The sequence below is a fragment of the Corvus hawaiiensis genome, chromosome 7 (assembly GCF_020740725.1).
Source record: "Corvus hawaiiensis isolate bCorHaw1 chromosome 7, bCorHaw1.pri.cur, whole genome shotgun sequence".
NCBI lineage: Eukaryota > Metazoa > Chordata > Aves > Passeriformes > Corvidae > Corvus > Corvus hawaiiensis.
In genome coordinates, this window is record NC_063219.1 from 18,653,371 (window position 1) to 18,678,260 (window position 24,890).

Consider the following 24,890-nt stretch of genomic DNA (forward strand, 5'->3'; position numbering starts at 1 on the left):
AAATACTGATCTGACTGTACAACTTTATGTAAGGCATGTGTGACTAAAACCTGAGCAATAAAATCTTCTTTCCTGCTCAGACAGAATTATATATGCCTGTCATATTTTATTGGTTGTTAAATAGCACATACACTTATGGATCATAACCAAAACCAGACAGCCCACAGTATCATTGCGTATTTGTCATCTTCAATGAAAACATTGGAGCAGATTTCTGTATGTTTGGGCAAATTAAGCTATAGGAAAGTGAGCAATTATGTTGCTGATGAATGCACTTAAAGCATGTGGAAACTTTAGCCTTTCAGTACTAGTGGCAAAAAATATTTCTGATTTAGTGATCAATGATGCAGTGATCAGAAAGCAACATTGTAAAGAAATATTTTTTAAAGATAAATTATCACCTTTGCAGATTGCAGACAAAAACAGCTTATGGGTCCAACAACTCAGACCCATTTTAGCTACATTAGTAAATACCATGTAATTAATTAATATCCAGTGACTAGTGCTATATGAAAGAGATACACAGAACTTCAATTGCTGAATTATTATTAGTATCACTGTTAATAGTGTCACTCATCCTTCTGAGTTCCGAAATTGTTGGTTCTTTTCTTACATGGTAGACAATTCTGGGAAATGATAAAAATTACTTTAGAAATTCAAGAGGAATCACATATAGCAAAATTGAAAAAATGGACTGTGTTAAATATACAGTGAAAGCATGCTTTAAATTCCCTTTCAAGGAATCCAATGGCAAAAATTAATTAAAGTGATTTTAATATTAATTATTAATATGAACGCATATAAATTAATAAGATCACATGCTGCAAACCAAACTGCACTGCTGTATTTTAAGTGTGATAAACACAAGAAATGCTACAGTTACACTTGTAATCCATCCTCTGCCCTTTCTTCAAAGTGGCTAAAATTATATTTCTTTAACAAAATAAAGCCTTGTGACTTTTGTTTAGCCCCTATGGCAGGATAGCCCACTGAATAAGCTGTTTCGACACAGTAACACTGACATTTATCAAAGATACTTTTGGTCAGGAAAGATACGAAATTTCTTTCTTTGCAGGTATTAAAAAATGTACGGTCAATGCCCTGCCCTCAACCAAATAAGTGACTGGGAGGACCATGCTGATGTGGATTCTGAAGAGTGGTGTGTCATTACTGTAAAGCCTCCCAAGGTAAGAAGATTTAATTTTTTCATATTATTGACACCAATAGCTAAAAGACTCCAGAGTGCCAGTGACATGTCAGGAAACTGAGAGTGGATAAATGAAATTTTGGTGACTAAGTATAATTTACTTATGAAACACTGTGAACATTTCAAATAGCATGTGTCCACCTCCCACCTGCCAGGCATTCTGACCAGATCCTTAGCAGGTTAGACAGGCTGAGAGTAACCTGCAGTAGTGCTTCCTTAGGCACCATCTCTGACAGCCAGGCGAGTTGATACCACAGTGAGGGAGAGCCCAGAGCAACTCTGAGATCCCTCACTTCTTTTCCTGCAAGACCACCAGCAAACCCTTGATCTTTTCTCTGCCTGTAATATGAAGTCTCCATAATTACCATTTTCCCCAATATTATTACTGCTTTACATTCATCAGAAATAATGTAATAAACGTCAGGCTGATGATGGTAGATAGGCTTTCAGTTTTAGATGGCTGGTTTTGGGATGAGCTGAACTGACATGATCCTGGGCAGGAACTGGGCTGCTGGGTTTGTCTTGGCTGTGTTTATAAGCACGTCATGTTTGTAGTCAAAGTGTCTTCCATTAGAGGTGCTGATAAGGTTGAAGGAAGACAGAGTTCATGTGCACAACCTTGTCATCTAGTCTACAATAGCATATGTGTTCATATTTGGTGAAGATGATTACTGAAATGGGTGAAATGTCAGAGAGCCAACTAATGTATTCACTGGCACATTAGGACTCAATTAGGAGTTGTGTAGCAGAGGGTCTCTCTACTGCTTTCCCACAGCAGAAGTGTTCAAACCCAGAGCTTTGGTAATGGACTACACTGCTTTAAATCCAGTCTTCTCTTAGAAGTTTTTTTAACAGCTGTGAATTTCCCTTTTTTTTTTTTTTTTTTAGATTGGTTGAATGAAAATGCTAAAATGAGGACTGATTTAAGGATTCTGACACTTTTAAACACTGTCTGAAAGCAAACTACAACAACTGACAATTTTGAAATGCATTCCAACATCTTTCAAAATCTTAGGTCTCAAGTAACTATAGTTTTCATATTTGAACTGTGTCTTCCCACAGAACTGTGGTTTAAGTTGCAAAATCAGGAACAGAGTTTGCTAAATATCTCTGAAGCATGATTTTGGCTTAAGAGATGTGATGGCTATGGTCTGTGTAGTCAGGTCTCTGATCTCTTTCCAAATACCACTCGTATGCCATATATTTTTCACAAAGCTGTGAATGTGATGCTACTCATTTAATTAAGGGGGTACACAAGAGTTTACTTTGAAGAAAATAGGAATATTTTAACGTATTCAAGGATCAGACATTTTTCTTTGGTTCCTGCTGACAGCACTAGAGGTTTTTCAGGGTGTTTGCAGAGGGAATTTGGCTGATGGAGTGGATTAAACCCCCACGGTTTGTGCAGCTCAGTCACTGCTGCTCCCTCTGCTGGTGATGAAAGATGAAATTACAATCAACGTCGTGGAGTTATACCTGTTCCAGAATACAAAATAAAATATTCACAGTTTATATGTGTAAATTAGCTAATATCCACAATTTTTGTGTCAAACTGAGCTCTTTTTTATCTGATGTGTTCAGTGTGGCATACCTACTGCAATTTAATGTATTTTCAACCATGTTTCTTTTTATAAAGTGCTGAACTATCTAATGTAAAAAAACCTCGTTTTGAAGCAGCCATTTGATAAAAATCAGGATGCAAGCTAGCATCCAGAATGGATTCTGCCCCAAAATTTGTGAATGTATGGCCAATACCCTGTTGCCAACAGAAATTGTTCAGAAGTACAATAACAGAAACAATAAGCAGCTTACTCAGGAAATGTATGTGCATAGTACTCACACGATTTCCCAGCCAAGACACTCCACACCTCCTACTATGTCTTTCTTTAACACCGTGTGTGTGAAAGGTATTCTTATTTTCATAATATGAATATGGTAAAGGGCTAAAGGACTTAATGACAGTAAATTGTTAATTCTTTAAACTAAAATTCTCATCTGAGGCAAATGGATGCAAGGTTGTATTAATTTAAAATTTCATCGGTGTATGCAACTTTCACTCACTGCTATAGAAGTTGCACATGTGCATCTGGAAGAAGAATCTGAGCCTGACTTTAGTGTTTAGCACACAGCTTGTACCTCCACACTAACAGGAAAGCACATGGCAATGCAAGTGTTGATCATTCAGACACAAGGCGTGTAGATTTCCCACTCATTATTCCCTAAACTGAAAGACAAAAATCCCAACAGCCAGGTGCCTTTAAGTCACAAGAAAATGTGTCTCCCCCCTTTTTATTTTTATGAATAAGGGAGCTTTCAAGGAAATGTAATAGCACAGCTAAAACTAAAGATCCAAGTCTACTTAAGGCACCTTAGCAAAATAGGTTTGTTGGTCTCACATCAGTGCATATTGCAAAAAACATTTCAATTCAGTTGATAGTCTATTTAAGCTGAGCTTTTTGGACTGAAATAATAGGGAGATCTACATAACTAAATTACTTTCTCCTCAAGAGATATTCTTGTCTGTGAGCTGTCAAGGGTACACTTGGAAGCAGTGACATGATAATAGGAGTGCTGACTACACATTTGCATGCAGGTACACAAGGAGCAAGGTTTAGATTAGTGATCTGAGCTACCAACATTAAAATACAGTTTTATGACAAATACAGAAAAGCTTTCCAACTACTCGTAATTCTTAAATTGGCTGTCCAGCACAAAAAACCACCACCAGTGGCAGCAACCGCATTTTTGAGAGGAATGCAATAAGAACTACAGTATAGTTCCAGTTTCTTGATTTACTCTCTTATAGGAGTGAGTTACTTTAACCTAATTCCAATGGAAATTTCCATGTGGGCGTCCAAGGCGTCATCCAAGGAAGCACCAAAGTTTCACAATCATGGAAGAATGACATTCAAGAAAAAAACCCTAAGTTTAAATTAGGTTAAGTATTTAGTATAATGAACATTACTCCACATGTTTTTCCAGATGAAAATATTTATTCAGGACCACCACCCCCATATCAGTTTTAAAGAAAAATAAAAGGACTGTCAGTTTTCTACACAGTATTTATGAGTGAAATCAAGGACACTCTTGCTCAGTTTGAGTTCTTGTGTAATAGAAAGAAAGTCAAGATACAATGAATATGGTGTTTTCTCCAGTGCACTCTGAACTAAGACACTCCTTTACTGCAATTCCTGCTAGGGAGAGTTTGTATTTTTGTCAGCCCATTAGTTTATCCCACCAGGCAAGAAATTTCCATAGCATGTCTTAAGCACCAAGGGAAAAAGCTCCCCAAAGCTCTTGATGTCATATAGCTTTGCATGCTTCAATTAATGTCAATTTTCTGGGTACTTTTAATTTTTTTTTTTTTTTTTTTTTTTTTTTTTTTTTTTTTTTTTTTGTAAATAAATAAATAAAAACAACTTCTTTTTCTCACCACACTGAACAGTCCACTTCATGGTAGGAGACCACCTTATCTCACATCTCTGGATGTATGTTATCTTACAGGGAGGCCATAAATAACTGCATGGAATTTTCTTCTGTAAAGAAAAAAAATGAAATATTTTTATACTGGAGACAGGATTTTCAAGAGTGTGTAGGGAAATTCCATATTTCAGTGAAAGCTTAATTCCTTGGACTCTCAATCCTTACTGATATAAAATTCGTATTTTACACAATTCTTGAACAGAAAAATGACTCACAAGCAAATTGAAGTTTATGATATGCAGAAATGTGAGTTATTAACAGAGAACCTATTCTAGGTCTGGGAGGTTCAGGATATTTTGCACTCCAAGAATGATGTTTCTGGAGATGAATCCTTAAGGTTGAAAATGTTCCAGCTATAATCCCACTGAGTAATGCTTCCTGAATGAAGTCATGGTACTACTTCTGGGAATAATTCAGCCCTGGAACTTGGTCATTTTACTATTTTAGATTAGATGCGCCAATTTCGTTAACACACTTTTGCTGTGACTGCTGTTTACTTTTTTCCAAACTCTTAGTGTTTCTTTATCTCTGGCAATTACTAAATGCCTGTTTGGAGTTAAGAACAAATTTTAGGTTTACTCTGTGTCAAGTTATCATGGGAACACAAGGGGAAAATGAGAGAAAAACTCAAGGATGTAGACTCTGTAAAGAAAAAAATAGTTGTATTCAATCAAAAAGGGAAGGCCGGCTCTTTCTACCTCCTGCAGAAAAGTCAGCTTGCCTTGGCAGTGCCTCCCACATGCTGCTGGGCAGGGGAAGCCACCACCTGTACCTGCTCCATCGTGACAGGTCTCCCTACACACACCGTGCCCGTCTGTGCTCACACATCCTGTGTGCCATCCTGCATGCTGGTGGCTGCCTATGTCAACAGCAGCGCTCTTATTGCACACCGGGGAGACTAATTTCTCAAAACGAACCAAAACTTGGCTTCCCCCTAGGGCAGTACGTGGTCCAAATTTAGTAATTGCTTTAGAAATCTAGTCATTAAATGCAAGATGATTCTGTTGTGTGATATGCAGTTTAACGACTTCAGCTTTTTCCATGCTGCATGGATACATTTGGTGAAGATTTTAAAACACTAACAGCTTCTGGTAAGCATTAAAAATGCAAAGTGTAGTGTAACAGGTGCAAAAGCACTTCTTTAATGTTCTTTTGCTTTCCTCAGGAGTTAGGTGGATACAATATATTCAAAGAGGATAAACTGCCAGTTTAATATACCCGCTAACTTCCACTTAGGAACGCTGAAGCAGTGATACATTATACAACTACTAAGTTTTCTTTACATTGTTTCTTCTGAGGAAGATGAATTTTCTTTTCTGAAGTTCTCTCAGCTATAATTTGGGTTTCTGTTTCTCAAAAAAAGCCTTCTGCATTAAATCAGATGTAAATGTCCTGTTAAACTCTCTCTTATTGTTACCAAAAGATAAAAAGATAGTCGGTAGTACGGAAGATTCTTTTATATTAGACTTGTCAGTCTACGTACACTAGTAGCTAAAATATAATTTAGTATTATCTCCTTTCTCGTTTGTGTGTGGTGTTTTGGTTTTGTATTCTACCAGTGTACTCATTTTGTGTGATTCAAAGGATGCCTTACTGATAAACAGAGAAATTAACTACGTGATGCTCTTCAGCAGTTACAGACAGCCGAAGGGGAGGTCCTTCCATGATTTGAAATAGAAAATTGTAATAGAAATAGTGTATTTAGTGTTACTTACTATGTGTCTTCCCAGACCAAAATCAACAGTAACAGAGAGGCCAGCTTGCTTCGTCCTTGCAGCTGTGCCATCAAGTGTACTGCTCTTCCCAGTCTGGTTTGCAGTGATTGAATCACAGGGGGTTTCCACCGTTTCCTATTTGCAGTAAAGTCTATTGGTTTTTAATTTTCAGTTTCAAATTAATTTAACAGTTCCTTCCTTTCACTATAGTACATCACTGAACTTCCAGGGGGGAAAAAAAAGTTAAAAAGAAGGGGGGGAAAAAAGAACTATCAGCAAAAAATGTTTGCATTATAGTCTTCTGTAAACCTGCAGATTCTCTGCAGCTCCAATAATTATTTTGCTGGTATTTCTGATTTTTCAGTTAAACATTCAGTGCTTCCCAGGTTTACTACTCTATCTTTAAAAGTCTCAGAATGTTTTTCCGAAATGGACATTTCTGAAGGATGCTTCTGAACTCAGATGCCTCATACCCATAAAATGAAAAGAATAAAATATATATTTGATTATTTAGGAAGCACACAATTATCCCAGATCCCCTTTCAAAAGCAAAAGCAAGTGTTAGTCCTAAATAGTTTGTAACTGAAATAAAAACATATGAAGGAAGAGTGTGGAAGGCAAGGAAAGCCAAGCGACTACTACATCTCACTACTTCAGTGAGATTGCCAAGTTAGACTTTGATTTTTCAGTCTGGCTATTTTCTCAAGTATAGATTATCCTTTAAAAGAGATTTCAAAGACTGGCAGCTGAAGACATATAGAAGGAAATTTTCAACATCACAGAGTAGCCACCAATTTCTTGAAATTCAATATTGTAGAGAAGGAGCTCACTAGGATATATAAAAGCTAAAATCTGTTATCCAGGAATAACATTATGGTGTCTTATAACCACTCTATGTCTGTGAATACATTAGAATCCAGTTAAAGAAAAATAAATAGCCCATTGTTAAAATTGATGGAGAGTACAGACTAATGGAGAATATTCCTGGATGGCTAATATTTGATTTATTCTTTCCTAGTACTGTACAGAAGTATTTTAAAACATATATTCTAATAAATGCAATAAAGGCGCTTTAACGTACATTTCATTATATGTTCTAATAACATAAATATGTAAACATACATACAGTTTTCTAGTCATCTTGGAGCACACATAAAAATCACTTTCTAAATTAAAATCAAAATCTCTCTCAGGAATTTCACTTTCTTTGGAAACTATTAAGAATACTCACGAGTCACATCCATAGCTTGCTTGTAGCACAGAGCTATAATGTAAAGGAAGTTTCTTTTACTCGGTAGGGATTGATTCTCCCTTGAAACCTGCCTGGATAAAACTGTTCCGACACTACCTGAAGGATCAGTAGAGGATAGCGCTTCAATTACAAGCAAGAGCCTGGGCCAAAAAGGAGCTCTTGGTAATTCTCACAGTGCTCATTACCTTTGGCTTTCTGCCTTTACAATTGGCATGTACTGTACCAGGTGTATAAGTGTTCTGCATGGTTGTTGCGTATTCTCCACACTTGACCTCACTTGGCAGAGCTCTGTGTCTCCTCCTCTGCTGCCTTTCACCTTGGGAAATCATTATGTCATTTACATATTACATTTACATTTATGTAAGGCTGATCCAAGCCACTTCTGAATTACAAGCCTTTAAATGGCATCCTCTTTGCAAAGGTGTGAGTGGCCACACAATGGACAAGGAAACAAAATTCCTTGCACGGAATCCAGATTTCTGAGCTGTGCTTTGCCTTGATTTTTATAGTAAGAATTCTTTAACAGAAGTGGTGCAGCTGAAACAAACACCAGTGATTGCTTTCCAATTCACTCTTTATATGAGCTCATAAAAATGACCTTTGTGTGAATTTGCCAGGGAAAAATGTTCTATCTATAAGCTGTACAGATCTGGAGATGTCAAGAATATAAACTCAAACAACATTCTGGTTTTGCATCTGGCTTATATTAGTCAGTAGTATATGATGTGATAGTGTAGCAGAAGTAAAGAGTGTATGGAGGGATTTGAATGCTCAGTTACCACATCTGTCTCTCTACATTATCATCATTAGCATGTTTAGATGCAATTTATCTCCCTTTCCATTTGGAAGATTCATGTTCCCTCCTATGAACTGGGCATCAGCCCAACCATGATGGGTTGTGTCCACAGGGGAACACCTTCACTTTGATGCCTGCTAGTAACCATCATCAGCCCAGCAAGCTCTGCTTGGCTTGTTTATCTTTGCAATATTTAGCCAACCAAGTAAGGAACCAGTGTATGCTTGTCTGATATGGAAACAGGAGAGGAAACCAGGGTACAGAAAGATAAAGGTATGTCCACTCTTCCACAGCGGACAGATTTTACAACTCTGACATACCAAAAGTAACAAAGCTGGGCTCTCTTTCTAATTAATTGTAAGTAGAGAAGAAGGGTGCTTCTGGGTTTAAGGCCATTGGCTAAGGCACAAGAGATCAAGAGTGAGTCACTAGCAATGGCCACAGTCTGACAGTGGGCGAATCAACCTCTCCATCCCAGAGTTACCAAAGAGCTTGTGTATTTATACTTCACATTCTTTTGTGCAGGGATTGACTTTTACTATGTTTTTGCCAGAATCCAGTACCCTGAGGCTCTGATGTCAGTGAGGTCATCTGGTTATTATCATAATGCAAACCGTCCCATCCACATCTCTGCTCTCAGGCCTAGATCTTACCCAAAAAACCTGCATGTAGAAAGGAACTGAGGAAAAATACCTAGATGGAGGACAGAGAATTTTTCCTTTGGGTCAAAATTTCTATTATGTTAGAACCAAATTGCTTATTGCTAATTAAAGTATAATGAGGAAAATTGGAGCTGGAGCAACTCCCTGGCATTGATGGCAAAATCAAAAAGCACTAAGTGATCAGAAGGTTCAGAGTACTGTCATAGTGCATAGTTTGTCATATCTTAAAACTTCTGGACATGGTTGTTAAAATATGATTTCAAGGAAGGTACAAGGATCCCTATTTTCTCAGCCTTCTGCTAGGGAGAATAAAGTAGGATGGTCTGCACTTCTGCTAAGTCTCATCTTACTGGGATGTGTAAGTGGGTGTGATTCCTGCAGTGTGCGTAGGAGTTATCATGCGAGCTTTAATCTAGAAGCTGGCCTGTGCAGGCTGTGATGACACATCCAGTTGCAGCATACACAGATGTTAGATACAAACGAAATCTAATTTGGATCAGGAGATCTGGGTTCTGTTAGTGACTCTGCCATATATTTCCTGTATTGCTTTAGGCAAGGCATTCAGACCCTGATCCAGTCTCCATTTAATTCCACAGAACCCCTTTCTCTGGCAGTACTCTGAGCTGGATTAGACTGCTAATTTATCACTTTCCCAGGCTCTCCGTATTCCTCAGAGGTATAACCTTACCTGCTCACTCCATAGGTGTCTGATATAGCTTAAACCATTTGCCTCTGAAGTGATTTGCTACTTAGGCATAGCATGAATATGCAATTGAATTAAATTCTCTATTCAGCAAAAGCCTGAACCCCTAATAAGCTTCAATCAAGTAAACACATACTGGAAAATTTCAAGTTCTGTGTCATTAGGTGTCAATACATACTCTTAAAAATTCAAGAAGGTAAATCATTTCATTGGAAGTACTTAGGGGCCTAAGGTGAAGCATACTTCGAAATACCTTGCTCAAGGCCCTATTATCTATCATTAGCTATACACAGGTACTTAAAGTTAAGCAGATGCTTAAGTGTATTGCTCAATTCATCCCTAAAAGCATAATACTCATATGCTTTCTAGCATAGAAAACACAAACATTTGAGCCTAGAAAATACTGAAAGTAATCTACATGTGATTACATGAAATGTCACAAATTATTAGTTTAATCTTTTTAATAAATCTAAAGAAACAAAGAAAATTTAAGGTAATGTAGCCCATACTAATTTCCAGGAATCTTACTTACACTATAACTCTTCACTTTTACGTAACACTGAAATCACAATACGGATGTGTATTTTGAAGTAATTGTGTTGGTGGTCCCTTCGTGCTTTCTGAACATCTAACAGTTAGCTAAGCAAACACACATGACTGATTAAAAGAAGAAAGGGAACTATTTTTACAGGGACCATTAAACTTTAACTGCCATCTGGCAGGGAATGATTAGAGAAGATCAAAATTAAGGCAGTCAACACAAATACTGTGTGGATACCTCAGGGAATTAATGTGGATAGAAGACGGTGGACTTGTGGCTCTGTTAAGAGACAGACGGAGAAGGAAGTGGTGAACACATCCTTTATGACTGCTGCCCTAATGGCCACATTCACAGCAACAGAAGCAAAGAAAGAAGAAATCAAAAACACCTGGGAATAATCAGACTCTTGCTGTCATAAAAAAAGAAAGTTAAAGCATTATACAAGAGCCACACCATTCTTGTTCCCCAACAAGCCAGGAAGGAAATTTTTATTGTGGAGGTGTGTTGCAGTTGGCAGGTTATCTACTATCTTTACATAGGCATTTTAAATAGGGTCTGTAATAAATCTTTTAATTAAAAGGCTTTACGGAACACAGACCTGTGGTTGATCTAACTGAACACTGGATGTCACTATTTATACACACTATTAGTCATTTTAGAGGCATTAAAAACACAGTCCAGCCATGAATTGGAGCAATCCAGACATGGCTTTTTTCAAATCAGCTATCTTTAATTATTGGTGTTCTAGAGATAGCAGTTTCAATGAGCCAAAGCTTCCAAGCTGCCTAGACATGCGCCAGTCATTTTTTACAGCTACTCAACTGTGTGCCCCGGCAATGCTGCTGGTAGGTATTCCCTAACAAGCGTACCACATCTGACTTCATATTTTAGGGAAAAGATTTGAGGTTTGTACAGAGAGATAATGGACTGGCTGTTCACTGCAACATCTCAGAGATGAGACTCCAACCAGGCAGCCTTATAACTTTGCTGTTATGGCTGGTAAGAAACAATCAAAATACAGCTCACCCAAAAGTGCAACAGCCCTCCCATGAGGCAGCTCCTGGTCTGACTGTGCTGAAGTAGAACCTTCTTTTCACCTCTCCTGAGCTATTGGGTTGGAAAACCCTTGTTCTCTCCAGCATATGCCTTGAAGTTTTTCATTCCATGGCACTAATAACATACACCTCTTCTGCCACTCTGCTGCCCTTACCGGAGGGACAGATGATTTCTAAGGTATACAATTATTATGAGGGGGCACTTTTAGGAGGCAGGGGAAGATAAGAAAAAGAAAAACAAAATACCTCTGAGTCCAAGTGGTACGGAAAACAAATCAGTGCTGACAGCCCACAAGGTCAGGTTAGCTGCCAAAAAGACTAAGGACAGAAGACAGGTGAGAGGATGTAAAGATCAGTTACAATTGATACAGTAATCTACTGTGAAATGAGGCTTTTTGTTTCTTGAGCTCAATACAGTATTTTGAAGTTATCAAAAGCATAGGAAAAGCACATTAAGTATCCTTCAAAGCCTATGAAATCTTGTGAACTGTACCCAATTTCATAAACATGCTAAACAATAACAAAATGATCAGAAACATACATATTACTACTCTGAAATGTACAGTCAGTAGAAATGTTCGGTTATTTTAAACCTTGATTCCCAACAGAATTTTTCAATATATTCATGTGTCTACTTGTCACTCTGCATCCTTGAAGTGCTAGGACTCTAAAAAACGTTTGACTCTTCTGTACGTTCTTAGATTCAACATTTTTTAGACAGAGGTAAAATACAACTGAAAACAGCCTTCGGTGGTTTTTGCTAGTAAAGAGAACAACTGAAAATACCTTTTCTGATTTGCAAAAATACATTTCTATGGACAGCATGTGAACCGAGGTCTTCCTAGTGCTATTGAGCCAAAACACTACGGGTGTCGAGGGGGTTGCGTTTTTTGGTTTATTTTCCACAGATCCTGGCTGAATGATGGAATATCTAAGAGTCAAAAATGATGACTGGAAACATATGGCTGGAAATTATCTACCCTGAATCTTATTTTATTCCAAACAGTATTTTCTGAGGTATATTCTGGGCAAAATATTCTTTTGCTTCACTACAAATTTCTATTTCAAAATTTGAGCTTAGTGGGTTGTCCAGTTGAGGCTCATGAACAGGTTTTGCTCTTTTCCTAAGCTATTTCTAGCTTTTATACAGTACAGTGTAATTCTACAAACACAAGTAATCTGTTCAGGGGGCAAAACAGGAGTCAAGTGCAGCTACAATATACTACTATGATACTAATGTGATATACATATAAATACAATATATGTATCCTTATATGTACAATATGTATCTTTTATAGAGCATTATATAGACTAATAACTTTAATAAGCAGTATTAATGTTGTAGTACATATGTGCCATTTTACAATTGGGTGGGGGCAGAATATGCCTTACACACAAATCTGTTGAGAACCTGGAAAGGCAAATGCTGTGGTGCAAAACACAATGCTCTATCATTCTCTCCTCAGAACAAACTACATACACAAAGCAGTCAAAAGGCACCTGAAAAAAGCAGCACAGCTCTGCTAAACTCTGCAGTTTGTTGTGCCAGCTTTGATGCAGTAACCTGTTAAGACTGCTCAGAGTATCTAACAGCCTATGGCTCACTCCTGCTAACAAGGTGCAGAGCATTCATTCACAGAATTCCAAGCACTGAGCCAAACTGAAAGAGAAATACAGTAGACATTTGTTGATTTTTTTTTAATAATACCCACAAGCATCTACAGATGTGATCCCATGTAATGAAGCATGTGGCCTTAAGCTGGAATTATTTGCAAACAGCAGGATCTCCTGGCAAAAGAGATGGCACTTGCTGTGTTATGAAAGCTGTCCCTCTAAAACCATGTTTGGTTAGCACCTATGCCCTGTTAAAATTGGCATCAATAATTCTGAGTGGGAACAATGCCAGCATGACAGATGGGAATGAATACAGGCATGCCAGAGAACCAGGATGTTCATTGAGTCTGAGTATTAGGGACAGAGTCCTTTCCAAGAATTTAGAAATGGCAGGCTGTCCAGAGTTTGTCTACTTTAGGTACGAAACATGAGAATATATGATCTCTTGTGTAACTATGAGCAAAATCAATTATAGTAATTTAAAAATAGCTCATCTGAGCCATGCAAAGCATGACAGTAGGCAGCTGAACTACAGCAACTTTTTCTCTGGATTCAGACTGGCACCAGGTCCTAGAGGGCACAACCTGTGCACTGGAGTCAAAGGATTCCACAGGTTTTCTGCTCAGTGGTTCAGACTGAAAAGCTTTCAGATGATAATGAATATTGTTCATTTATACACTGCCTTTTAGGCTGTGAGCCTAAAGCAATTTGCAGGGGTATGAGAATCTAAACTCGTAGTTGGGAGGTGTGTCATTTACAATTATGCAGATGAATCTCGCATGTATTAATGGGCTATAGCCCCATCTCCCCTGCAACCAGGGATCATCAACTGGAACTAGAGCCTCTGTGAAAAGGGGGAGGAAGGCAAAATCCTTCTGCCACAGTCCTGGCAGATACATGTGTACCCCACTTCTGCTCTTTACATGGCACAAACAGCCATAACAGATCAGTTATCCAAAACACTAATTTAATATCCAAACAAGATTTACTAATTCCTGTGGGGTTTTTTTGAGCACTGAACAGTTACCTTTCCTATTTCTCTTTTCAGATTGTGAACAGCCAAAATGTATTACCCAAAAAGCCTTGTCTAGTATCATTTATATAATTCTGGGAAACAAGAAAAACAACAAATCTAAAAAAAGTTGCTTAGGTATTTCTGTTTAAAAACTAAAACTCTGGTGTTGCAATTCTCCCTGCACAAAAAGCCAGAAGAGCCCATTAAGAAAATTTTCCTCCATTTTGGATTTCTTCAACTTCAGCTATGAAAATCTATGGATGCTTCTGAAAAAAAATGGCTATACTTTGGGCAAAGTCTTGGCTGGCTGTGCTGTGTATTATATGAAAGGTGTTAAAATTGGATTGCCAATGTTGTGTTCTAACCAGTGCAGCCAATAGTGTCAGCTTACAGCTGAACTTTGTTTTCTGTTCAAAAGGTGTTTAGTACTGTTAGTAGGAATATAAAGCATTGCTGAATTTCTCTTCATTTAAGTCCAGTAATATTTTGTAACCTAGAAATCCATGTGTGTGTTACCCAGTGAACTGACTGACCATTTCAGGTATCAGCTGTTTTTTGCAACACAGCCTTGAGAAATATCATGAGTAGGAAAACTTAGTTAAAGGAGTTCATGTTCTAAGGTAAGAGGTATATTCATTCTAAAAGTTCTGAATCTTCTGTGCATTTATAAAAATTACTTTGTTTAAACATCAGTGGATTGTCTTATTATAGATTTTACTCAAAAATCGATTTCCAAAAAATACTGGGTAGGTACATAATAATGATATTTAAACACAAGAGCTCACCCTGAATGCGGCAATGCTGACACACACAGTGTAATAGATGTAAAGCATAAAGTGAAACTATTCATGAACCTTCCACTTTAAGTTACATTGGTTAATGGTTGCACTCAATAATCTCTGAGAATTTAAAAAATTCTATCGTTGTATGAAATACAAATAAAAGTTACATTAAAATAGGGAATCATAATTTTATAGACAAATTATAATTTTTGCTGACATATAAAATTAATTTCAAAAATACAGTATTATCTTCCACCTTGTGACATGCTCGGTTTTACAAAAGGACGGCTGTATTTTTTAATGTTTATACTGTTGTACAGCATCATAAAAGTAACCAGTAGAACCTGAATGCTAGACAATAGGACTTGTTATCCAGAGGGAAAGCAGCTCCACCAGTCTTTTCTGGCATCCTTAGAGCCTTGATGTCACTTTCCACCAGAATCCAATAGCTAGGATGAAGATGAGTATGCCTCTCTTCCATGCTGAATTTCTGCTGAAGCAGAATGTTTCTCCTCTTGACAACATCCCATTTTGACATATATAGGCTATGGTGTAGCAGATCCTACTTATATAATCATTGTGATATTTAAAGCAGATCTTAAAGACCCAAAAATTTAATGATAAGGATTATCATGATTTCCCATTCAAGTTGTGTGAATGTTCTGAAGAGTATTAGCATATGTTCCAAATCTTACCTAGTATGAACATGGTATTATGTTTGTGGTTAACCTCACCCATTTCTAGGACTCAGGTGTTAAAATAATCAATGGTCTGTTGACCAGAATGCTCTACAGCCTAAATTAGCTCTACTTTGTTAATTGCCTCCTGCTCTCCACTGAAAGAAGCCATTGAGACTATAAAAAACCTAATTTTAGGAAAAAAAATTGCTTGGGTAAGTGCTCTCAGGGACAAAGATTACTGAAGAAACAGTTTCTCCCTTTCCCTTGTGAAGGAGAAGTTTAGAATTTAGAGAAAAAACTTTATCATCTGTATTCCTATGAAGCATCTCTTATAATCCAGTCCAGTCTGCAATTAAAACAACATTACTTATGTCAAAATTTGGCACCTACTAATAATCCGTAAGGTAAACAGGTATTAAGACAGTGCTACCAAGAGAATTTCTACTTAAAGCAGAGCCATCTAATAATGGCTTTGTTCCTTCTTCCCAGAGCAAAAATGGTTTAAATACTCCGAGTGTATTCATTCTCTTTTTATGTATCTTCTTTCCACAAACCATTGCTCCAGTTCTATGAGTCCTGAATGGGAAGATACAGTCTTGAATGGGAAAATTCAACCACACAGCTGTGAATGGAAGAGGTAGGACTGAAACATGGCCCAGGCTGTGAAAAACACTGAAAACCCCTGACTTTGTAAATCAATATCAATCAATGCCCTGCAAAGTACATCATAAATCTGGATGTTCAAGAGAGCTAACCCTGAGGTAATACCCCTTAAGTTTTAAAATATTTCACACGCATTAGGATAATCTCAGGAGGCCTTTGATCCAATTTCATCTTTTGGGGGTCTTCCAACAATTAAGAGTTATTGGAATATATTGGTTTTCCAGACACATCTCCTCTTCAAAACAGATTTTAAAAGAAAGACTAGTGTGAGTGTGTGACATGTTTTGAGTTAATAATTCTCTGCTGGGAGATAAAATTTAACCTGAAGGAATTGGTTTCGATCTAGCAGGAGAACATTTTATTTAGGCTTTGGACAATGGGATTTCTCTTAAAAAGCCAAGATTCCTCCTTCAGCAAATATAGAACATTCAGATATAGACATTCATCTTTTATAAGCTATTAATAATAAATGTTGAATTCTGGCAGACCCTCCAGTGCAAAGCACTCAGGACATGCTCATTTATTTAGCCTTGTACAGTATTTTACTTGTTCAACTGAACCAATATGCAACTGCCATGATTTGTCTGTACCTGGAGGAAAACCAACCCATATCTACCAGGCAGGCATTCCAGTTTATGGATACTGTGCCAAGTTGCCTTATTACCTGCTTTCTGGACAGATACAAGGTTTGATAGTACTCTTTAAGAAGTCACCAGAAAAATGCCATTTGTATGCAACATCCATTCTGCTGATACTTGTGTGTGGTAGCATTCAGAGTCTGATCTGTGTAGATACCAATTCATTTCAGGGTTATAAAGCGGAAGTGCATGTCACTGTAGGACTGATCCATTGCATGGGGAACCTAGGAAATGAGCTGCTTGGCAGCGAGGGTGAAACAGATGTTGCTGTTCCAAAAGTAAGGACAAAAAGACTGGGAAAAGCTTTATGGTTCCGGGAGAAGTCTTTAGAAAGCTTGGAAAACTCGGGATGACCTTTTCTCTTTCCTTTCTGGGAAAGAAGAAGGCCATACTGGTGAACCACAGCTAGTGGTCGCTGTTCTTATTGCCCTGACAGAAACCTGGCTCAGCAGCAGGGAGCTGTAAGGCCACAGGAGCTGTGGGAGAGGACTGGAGTGGCTCTTCAGGCACCATGTACTGCTCAAACATCTGCACTCTGTCTTCCTTGCTAGAGGCAAAATGGGGAGAAAACCTCCTCCGGCATCCTTGGCTGCTGTCCACACGCATAACTGGTCCTGATGGGGAGAGACAATTGGAAAACTGGGAACCTACTCTCAAAGATTTTCAGAAACGTGGTGAGAAACTAGAAATTACACTGTCTTTAGTGCACTGATGCACTTCCTTGGGGACCTACCAGCAGGCCAGCCATAGGATAGGAAATGGTGTGAGATTAACAAGTCTTTCTTTATGAAGATCTGCTTGAACTAAACTCAGCCTGGCCCCAGAGATCAGTAACTGCTCTTCAAAATCCTCCTGAAAAGAACAGCTGACTCACATTCAAAACACAGTATCAGCTGCTATGCCTTAAAAGTAACAATAAACTAGTGTTTAATAGTGGTTTTGACACTGTTCACAACAAACAGCTTGTGAATGTATTTTTTGCGAAACATTCCAGGGTGGAAACTATGACAGAAGAGGGCACTTCTTTTGTGAAAGAAGAGGGTTTCCGTTTAATGCAGTTTTGAATCCGTGCAGCTTTGTGCTGTGTGTATACAGGAGTGTAGTTTCCACTTTCTTCTCCATTCATGAGAGCTGGAGGAAGGTTTGTTTCATGCCTGGAGGTCCAGACCTCCAGTTTCTCAAGGAGAAAGCATGTCTCTAACTGCTGCACTTCCTTCCGGGAGCAAGCGAATTTCTTTGTTGCCGAGATCTTCTTTGTTGTACTCTTCCTCATAAATGGGGTACTCTGTATGCTACTGTACAGCAGCAGGTCACATTTAAGTCATTCCAACAGTACAGCATTCACCTTGGCTTTATGGTTTTATTCATGGTGCTGGAAATACTTGTTCCCACAACAGCATATGGACTGAAATTTTTTTTTGAGTGAAAAGTTCTGCCTAACCATTAAAAGGTTTTGCCATTGATACTTATTTCTTAGTGTTGGTCTATGGAAGAACGACGTGGCAGACAATGCAGATCTGCCCATGCACCTCAGTTCCCAAAAAATGCGTGTAAGCTGTGAAGAGAGAAAAAAAAAGAAAACAGAAAACCAAAACCACTGGCAACTTATAAGCTGTTTTGCTGGCCTTTACAGACTGAATTTTTACTGCTCTGTTACTAAGACAGATGCACACTGGAACCAAACCAAGCTTGCTGCTGGATTGAGGCAGGGAGCAGAAGGCTGGGAAATTCAAATTGTACTGTTGTTTCTCACCTTCAGACCTACAGCTGAGTACACCTCCCCGGTACCTAATGATCAGAAGACACCATGCTGTAGGTTATAAAAGCAACATTATGCTTAACATTAGTATGAAGCTGTTGAAAGCACCTATTGTCCATGTTTGCTGAGGGGTGTTCAGGCTGCTGATATGGACCATGTCTCAGCTTTGTGGCACCTGCAGTTTAACCAGTGACAGCAATATCAATCGTCCTGTAAGTCTGCAGGAGCCCAGCACCTAAGACCTAAGAGACTGTTCCCATCCCTAAATAGAGCACACACAGCCCCTTACTTGGTCCATTGGACAGCGTTTGCAGCACACAATTTTAGACTTTTATGGCACAGATTGTATCAAATGAAAATTTTATAACCTAAATATATATTTTCCAGTGTTTTACTCGAAACCTCGATTTTTCAGCATCTTTACTAGTTGGCGCTAACACTACTTACAATAGCAAATGACCATTAAAATAATAATCCCGTTAGCAAATGAAAAACATCAAAGCACATGTAAGTGATTAAAGCGGGAATCTCGGGAACACATGCTCAACTCAGTGAAGATAATCCTATTTCGGTTAATCTTGATTAAAAAGGATTTTTTCGTTACTTGGGTGTGAAGCTGCTCATCGTCCAGAAATGACTAATTAAACAGTAGGGGCTTTTTACACAGCAGGTGTCCTCCGACACGCCCCCTTTCCTTGCCGCGATCCGAGCCCCAGGGAGGGGGCGCGACAGAGACCCGAGCCCCCAGGGAGGGGGCGCGACAGAGACCCGAGCCCCGGCTCCGCCCCGGCTCCGCCCCCGGGCGCGCTGCGGCTGCGCGGGAAAGCGGCGCGCGCCCCACGCCCCCCGCCGCTGCCAATGGCGCCGGCACAAAGTGACCTTGGCCGCGCCCCGCCCCTTCCGCCGCCCGGCCCCGCCGCGCCTGCGCACAGCTGGCCCAGCCCGCCCGCCCGTCGGCCCGAGCGCGGCACCGCCACGGTGAGAGCCGCGCCACCCGCGCCATCCGCGCCCATCGCCGCCACCGCCCGCCGCACCCTCACTCTCTCGCTCTCTCCGCAGAGACGCTGGATCGCGACCCCCGGGACGCCGCCCGCTAAGATGTTCGCTTGCGCCAAGCTCGCCACCTCGCCCTCCCTGGTGAGTGGGGGTGCGCGGGGGACGCCTGCGCCTCCTCACCGCCTCCGTCCCTGTCGGCGACAGGGTCGGTGACGGCCGCGAGGCTGCCGCGGGTTGGGCGGACCTCCGAGCCCCGCGGCAGCGCCCTGGGACGAGCCCGTACCGAGCGCTGCTTAGCCGAGAGCGAAGGGGTGGGGGTCGGGCAGACTGCGGCAGCGCCGCGTTCTCCTTCCCGCCTCCTTGGCGCGGCCGGGGCCCTGTGCCAAGGTGAGGGGCCTTCGCACACGGGCGGCGGAGGAGAGGGAGGTCAGCGCAGCCAACAGCTCCTGGGCCTACTGCGCTCTGTGCCTCGCTGTAGGTCAAACTCCAGCCTGTTGCTTGTCCTGTGCAGGGCCGGGATTTTTTGCCCCTGCAGAGATGAGAGACTGTCCTGCATGAAAATGCCCTCTCTGGCCTGCAGAAGGTCTCATTTTGCATGGTGCAGGCCCAGGTTTCCCCTGCAGGAAGAGCTTTGTGCAAGAGCCGATATGACCTTAGACTGCTGGGAGCCCAAGGACACATGCAGGCCGCTTGTGAAAAAGGATTCATTCATTTGTGCCTTGCTAAATTCAAAAGTCTAGGTTACATCTGTGCGTTTAACAACTTTGAAATTAATTTTGATGACTTTTATTTATTCATTTCAAAATGTGTTTCACTGCCTACTGGTCGGTCGGGCTTTTTTATCGCTGTTTTGCTCTATTTTCTGTCAGCATAATGCATGTATATGTTCACTGAAGGATGCAGCTGTTTACAATAATATCTCCTGAGAACAGTGCTGTCAGATTGCATGGCAGTGCTTGCTTCTGTATCGTTTATTGGATATCCAGCTGTTCAGAGATTTCTGTCTTTCAAGGAAGATAAATGGCTTAGTAGCTTATAGTCTTATTCACTTACTATTGTATGGAATAGCTATGATAAAGTGTTTCTTTTTTTATAGTTTTTTTCCTTCTCTTACAGATCCGTGCTGGATCAAGAGTCTTGTACAGACCAATTTCGGCATCTGTGTTGTCTAGGCCAGAGGTCAAGAATGGAGAGGTACCTTATAAACAAAATTCTGTATCTTCCTAAATTACCTGGTGAGCCTAAATGTCCTCAACTTAGAGTTCACTTGTACTAACTCAAATACCTATAGTGTGAAACTTGGTTTAAGTCAAACACCTGATAATACTCATTGCTGTCTTGCTGTTTCCCCTGAGAAGTCTTTTACATATAAAGTTGGTGCTTTCAGGTGGAACAGGTAACATTCTGAAGTTTATGACTCTTACAGTCTCATCACTCTGAAGAATAACTAGACATTGGATCTAATACAGCTTTTAAAACTGCATAATAACACTATCACGTGGTCTTTTGTCTGAATATAATGCTTTTTCATGTTTTGTTTTCTTAGGGCAACTCAACAGTTAACGGGGCCCAAAATACTGTCTCCCGACTAGCACTTAGAGAATTCCAGACTAGTGCTATCAGCAGGGACATTGACACTGCTGCCAAATTTATTGGTGCTGGTGCAGCCACAGTAGGTGTGGCTGGTTCTGGTGCTGGTATTGGAACAGTCTTCGGTAGTCTAATCATTGGTTATGCCAGGTAATCAATCTCTCTCTTTAAAAACTCTTGAATTGTATGCAGATGTATCTTAAGACAGCTGAGCTGTAGAAAGGATGATGGCACAGTAATAAATCCTGTTAATGATTACTGTTACTGACAAACATGGCTGAAGAGAATTGTATGAAACTGTACCATATTCGTCAGGATGGCTCTGTTGTTAAATTCAGAACTTTCTACACTCTTCCTGGAGGAGAGCCATGAAAGAAATTGCATCATTAGACTTGGTCAGTCTTATGGTCATGGAAGTCCAGTGTTTGAGCATTTGGTTCCAGAAATGAACTAAAAATCCAGACTGGATCTTTTCTGTGTAAGGGGGAAAATCCTAAAGAAAAACAGTGTGAGAACTGGTAGTAAGGAATGAGAGTCTGTGTGCTTTAGTCTTCATAGTCAGAATCATGGCTTAGAAATAGAGGCCTGATTTGCTTTTCTAACACATTCACCTTTGCATCTCAGAATACGCAGTTACTTCAGCAAATGAGTTATTCCTTCTAGAAATCTGAAGGGGGCAAGGGTGAGGATTTTGTAGTAGGGATGAACTTTCAGATAATTTTACAGCATTCCTGTAATAGAAGTAGTTCACGTGGCATCATGAAAGAGCAGAACTTACACAGGCATAGAAGAGGTTTCGTGTTCTTCACTACTTTTCCAACCAGTTAAGTCTTACTTCTTAATAAGGATTTTTAAGCCCTTCTGAAGACGAGGAAGTTCACTTTCCACCTGAAGAAACAAGTGTTTTCACTACAAAATTCATATATTGAGTTTTGAATTTGGCATGAACGTGACAATAAGAGGTTGTAGAACATTGCTTCATAGTTTTATGTTGGACATTTTCTCCTCTCACTTCTTGAAGGTATAGTCATTGCATTTTTGCAACAAACTGCTGCATATTTCTTTGTTTGTTTGTCCTGCTCTTACGTGGTTTCAGTTCCTGTATTTGTCTTGAGAGCTGCTTAAAACACGATATGCAGAGAATTCCTTGGAGTATAGTTCTCATATCACAGATGTGAAATAAACTTCTGAAGCATAGTGCTGATAGTTTCTGCATGGGAGGATGGAGACAAGTCAAATTCAAAAGTTACATTAGTACAGTCACAAAAACTGTGCACATTTGGAAAACTGTTACACCATCTGCATAACCTGAATCTAGTCTTAGTTGCCAACTAGTTTATCTTGAGTGAAAGCCTTGCAAAAGAATTGCTTGGATTTATTGGATTTTCCTGTTACAGAATCTGTGGCAAGGAAGTGTGAGGTTAAACTGTATGAAAAACATTTAATTGTAAGGATAAAAAGGTCTTACACCTTCTCTTTCTTTTAGAAATCCTTCTCTGAAGCAGCAGCTGTTCTCATATGCTATCCTGGGATTCGCCCTGTCTGAAGCTATGGGTCTCTTCTGTCTGATGGTTGCTTTCTTGATCCTGTTTGCCATGTGAATGGAGATCTGCCTGTAATATTGGCATTGGAATGTAACTGCATTTTATGGGACTCCCAAAATGTTGGTGTCATGGAAATTGATGCTATTTCCAAAGTCATTTCATTAAAGATAACAACTTTAACTGTCAACTTGTTGCCTGCATTTATTGTCTTTGTCACTGGGATATCTGGAAGGTGGAATTTTGTAATTCAGTCTCCATGGATTACTCCTTGTCGGTGTTTTCGGTGACAAACAGGATGGGGAGCACCTTTTGTGTTTCCCCACGCTCCTGATAATGACATATTGCATAGAAGCCTTCCAGTCAAACATCTTATTTGTTTAAATTATTGTGGCATATACTTGAAAGATCAAAGGATGCAGATTAGGTGTGAAAGGCTGTACTGCTGGCCTTGTTCCTTCACTTGTGTTTTAAACTTCCAGAGCTGTTCTTCTACACAATTTGTTTTTTCCCAAGCTAGCTGACACACACGTTCTGGCACCTCTTGATGGAAGGAGCTAAACACAAATCCATGAAAGTGATAGGAAACTTCGTATCAGTTTTCGAGTACACTAGATATTTTGATCCCTTGGTAGGTTTTCCACTTGGATCTGGAGGGCGTCCCCATTGAGCCAAATAAACAACTGCTTTCCTTTGGTCTAAGGCATTTAGTTGTGATACACTGATGTTACATTTTAAATAGTTAGTGCATTTTTGGGATCACCTAATTAAAAGGAGAGGTTCCAGCTTTCTAATGTTTTAGTCAGCCTCACAGTATCTTGCACATTCTTTTAAGAGGGTTAGGATTAAAGCGTTTTGGTTAAAAAAAATAGCTGCAGTATCTACCTTTGCTCCTTGTAGTATCTACTTTTGCTCCTTGTAGTATCTGTCTTGTAACAATCTACATGCATTTATGCTACTATACTAACCTGGTGAGGGGGTTGATAGCATCTCAAACTTTATTCAGAATATTAAATAATCTGATCATATAACAACAATTACAAGCTGAACATTTTCAGAATGTAAGGCAAACTTGTTAAATGTTTTGTCATCTTGCTGTTAAGTAATTACTGAATTAAATATGGGAAACTTTAATGGAGGAAATGGAGAAATTATTAGTGACTCAGATAAGTGCAAGGTGTGGGTAAGATTTTGTTTTAATCTGAATTTAAAAGTACCAAGTGGGTATTCATAGAAAGTTTAGTGGACTTTAGTCCACTTCAGTTTATGGTGGACTTTGCAGTGTTAACAGTTGGACTTAATGATCTTAAAGGTCTAAAAGACTTTTCCTTAAAGGTGTTTCCGAACCTAAATTACTCTAGAATTTGTGTAACAAAATTCTAGAACCCAGCATGAGAAATAACTTCCCCCACATGTTCTTAGTAGAAAATAGCAATCTCTGTTAGAGAATGTTCTTCTATATATGTGAACTTTAGGAGTGTAGAATATGTAGCATCTTACATTTGTAGCTTTAGAACAATATTAGTGTCTTAAGTGACTAGATCAGGAAGTGGGGATTTTGAGGAGTGAGAGGGGGTAGAAGGTGAAGCATTTTGCAGGTACGTTCCATGTGGTTTATGCTCATGCAGTGGTGACTTTAGGGACTTGCTATTATGCGTTCTTGGAAGCTGTTGATTTGCAAAGCTGACAGTCCATTTGTCCTGGCTGAAAGGTATCCTAGACTCTAAAGCTCATCTGTTTACTGCTGTCCTGATATCCTGGTAGGTGGTGAACTTGTTTCTCTTCTTTCAGTACAGCAGAGATCTCTACAGGCATTTGAGGTGGCAATCTATATTTCCTAAAATCATGGACAGTCTAGTGGACTAGCTTAATTCAAGCTTCAGATTTCCGTATCACTGGGATTTGGCCAAACAGGTATCTTCAGACTTCTCTTGGTCAAGTCCAGCTCCCATTCTGTTAATTCTGCTTAGGAATTTGTTTGCATATAAAATGTTTCTGCTAAGCTGTAATTGTGTTTGGTGTAGATAGAAGACCCAGCTGAGCTATTGCTCTGTAACTTCAGTAAGAAAGCCACCTGAGTCACCGTGAGTTACTTGAATCGGGTTTGAAAAACAATTTGTGGATTTACATCCCATCTTTTACCACATGCACCACCCTCTCAACATGAACCCTTTTTCTTGTGATCAGCCTTGCCTGAA

General features: G+C 39.5%; 1 protein-coding gene and 1 long non-coding RNA gene across 4 annotated transcripts; one reads left to right on the top strand and one right to left on the bottom strand.

The window, feature by feature from the left end:
* Nucleotides 1-86: 86 nt before the first annotated feature.
* Nucleotides 87-18,931, bottom strand: LOC125328938. Of its 2 annotated transcripts, XR_007204967.1 has the most exons (4): nt 16,833-18,931; nt 11,661-11,732; nt 4,641-4,743; nt 87-2,683 (listed from the first exon to the last, which is right to left on the bottom strand). It is a non-coding gene; the product is annotated as an uncharacterized LOC125328938 (long non-coding RNA). The 2 variants fall into 2 exon arrangements; XR_007204968.1 differs by lacking the exons at nt 11,661-11,732; nt 16,833-18,931 and adding an exon at nt 11,386-11,634.
* Nucleotides 18,932-19,476: 545 nt separating this feature from the next.
* Nucleotides 19,477-22,882, top strand: ATP5MC3 (ATP synthase membrane subunit c locus 3). Of its 2 annotated transcripts, XM_048310015.1 has the most exons (5): nt 19,477-19,543; nt 19,625-19,702; nt 20,678-20,755; nt 21,108-21,301; nt 22,638-22,882. In XM_048310015.1, exons 2-5 carry the CDS (start codon nt 19,664-19,666, stop codon nt 22,750-22,752), a joined length of 426 nt encoding a protein of 141 aa, XP_048165972.1. In that variant the 5' UTR covers nt 19,477-19,543; nt 19,625-19,663; the 3' UTR covers nt 22,753-22,882. The 2 variants fall into 2 exon arrangements, with proteins under 2 accessions (XP_048165972.1, XP_048165973.1); XM_048310016.1 differs by lacking the exon at nt 19,477-19,543 and having other exon boundaries at nt 19,547-19,702.
* The last annotated feature ends 2,008 nt before the right edge of the window (nt 22,883-24,890 follow it).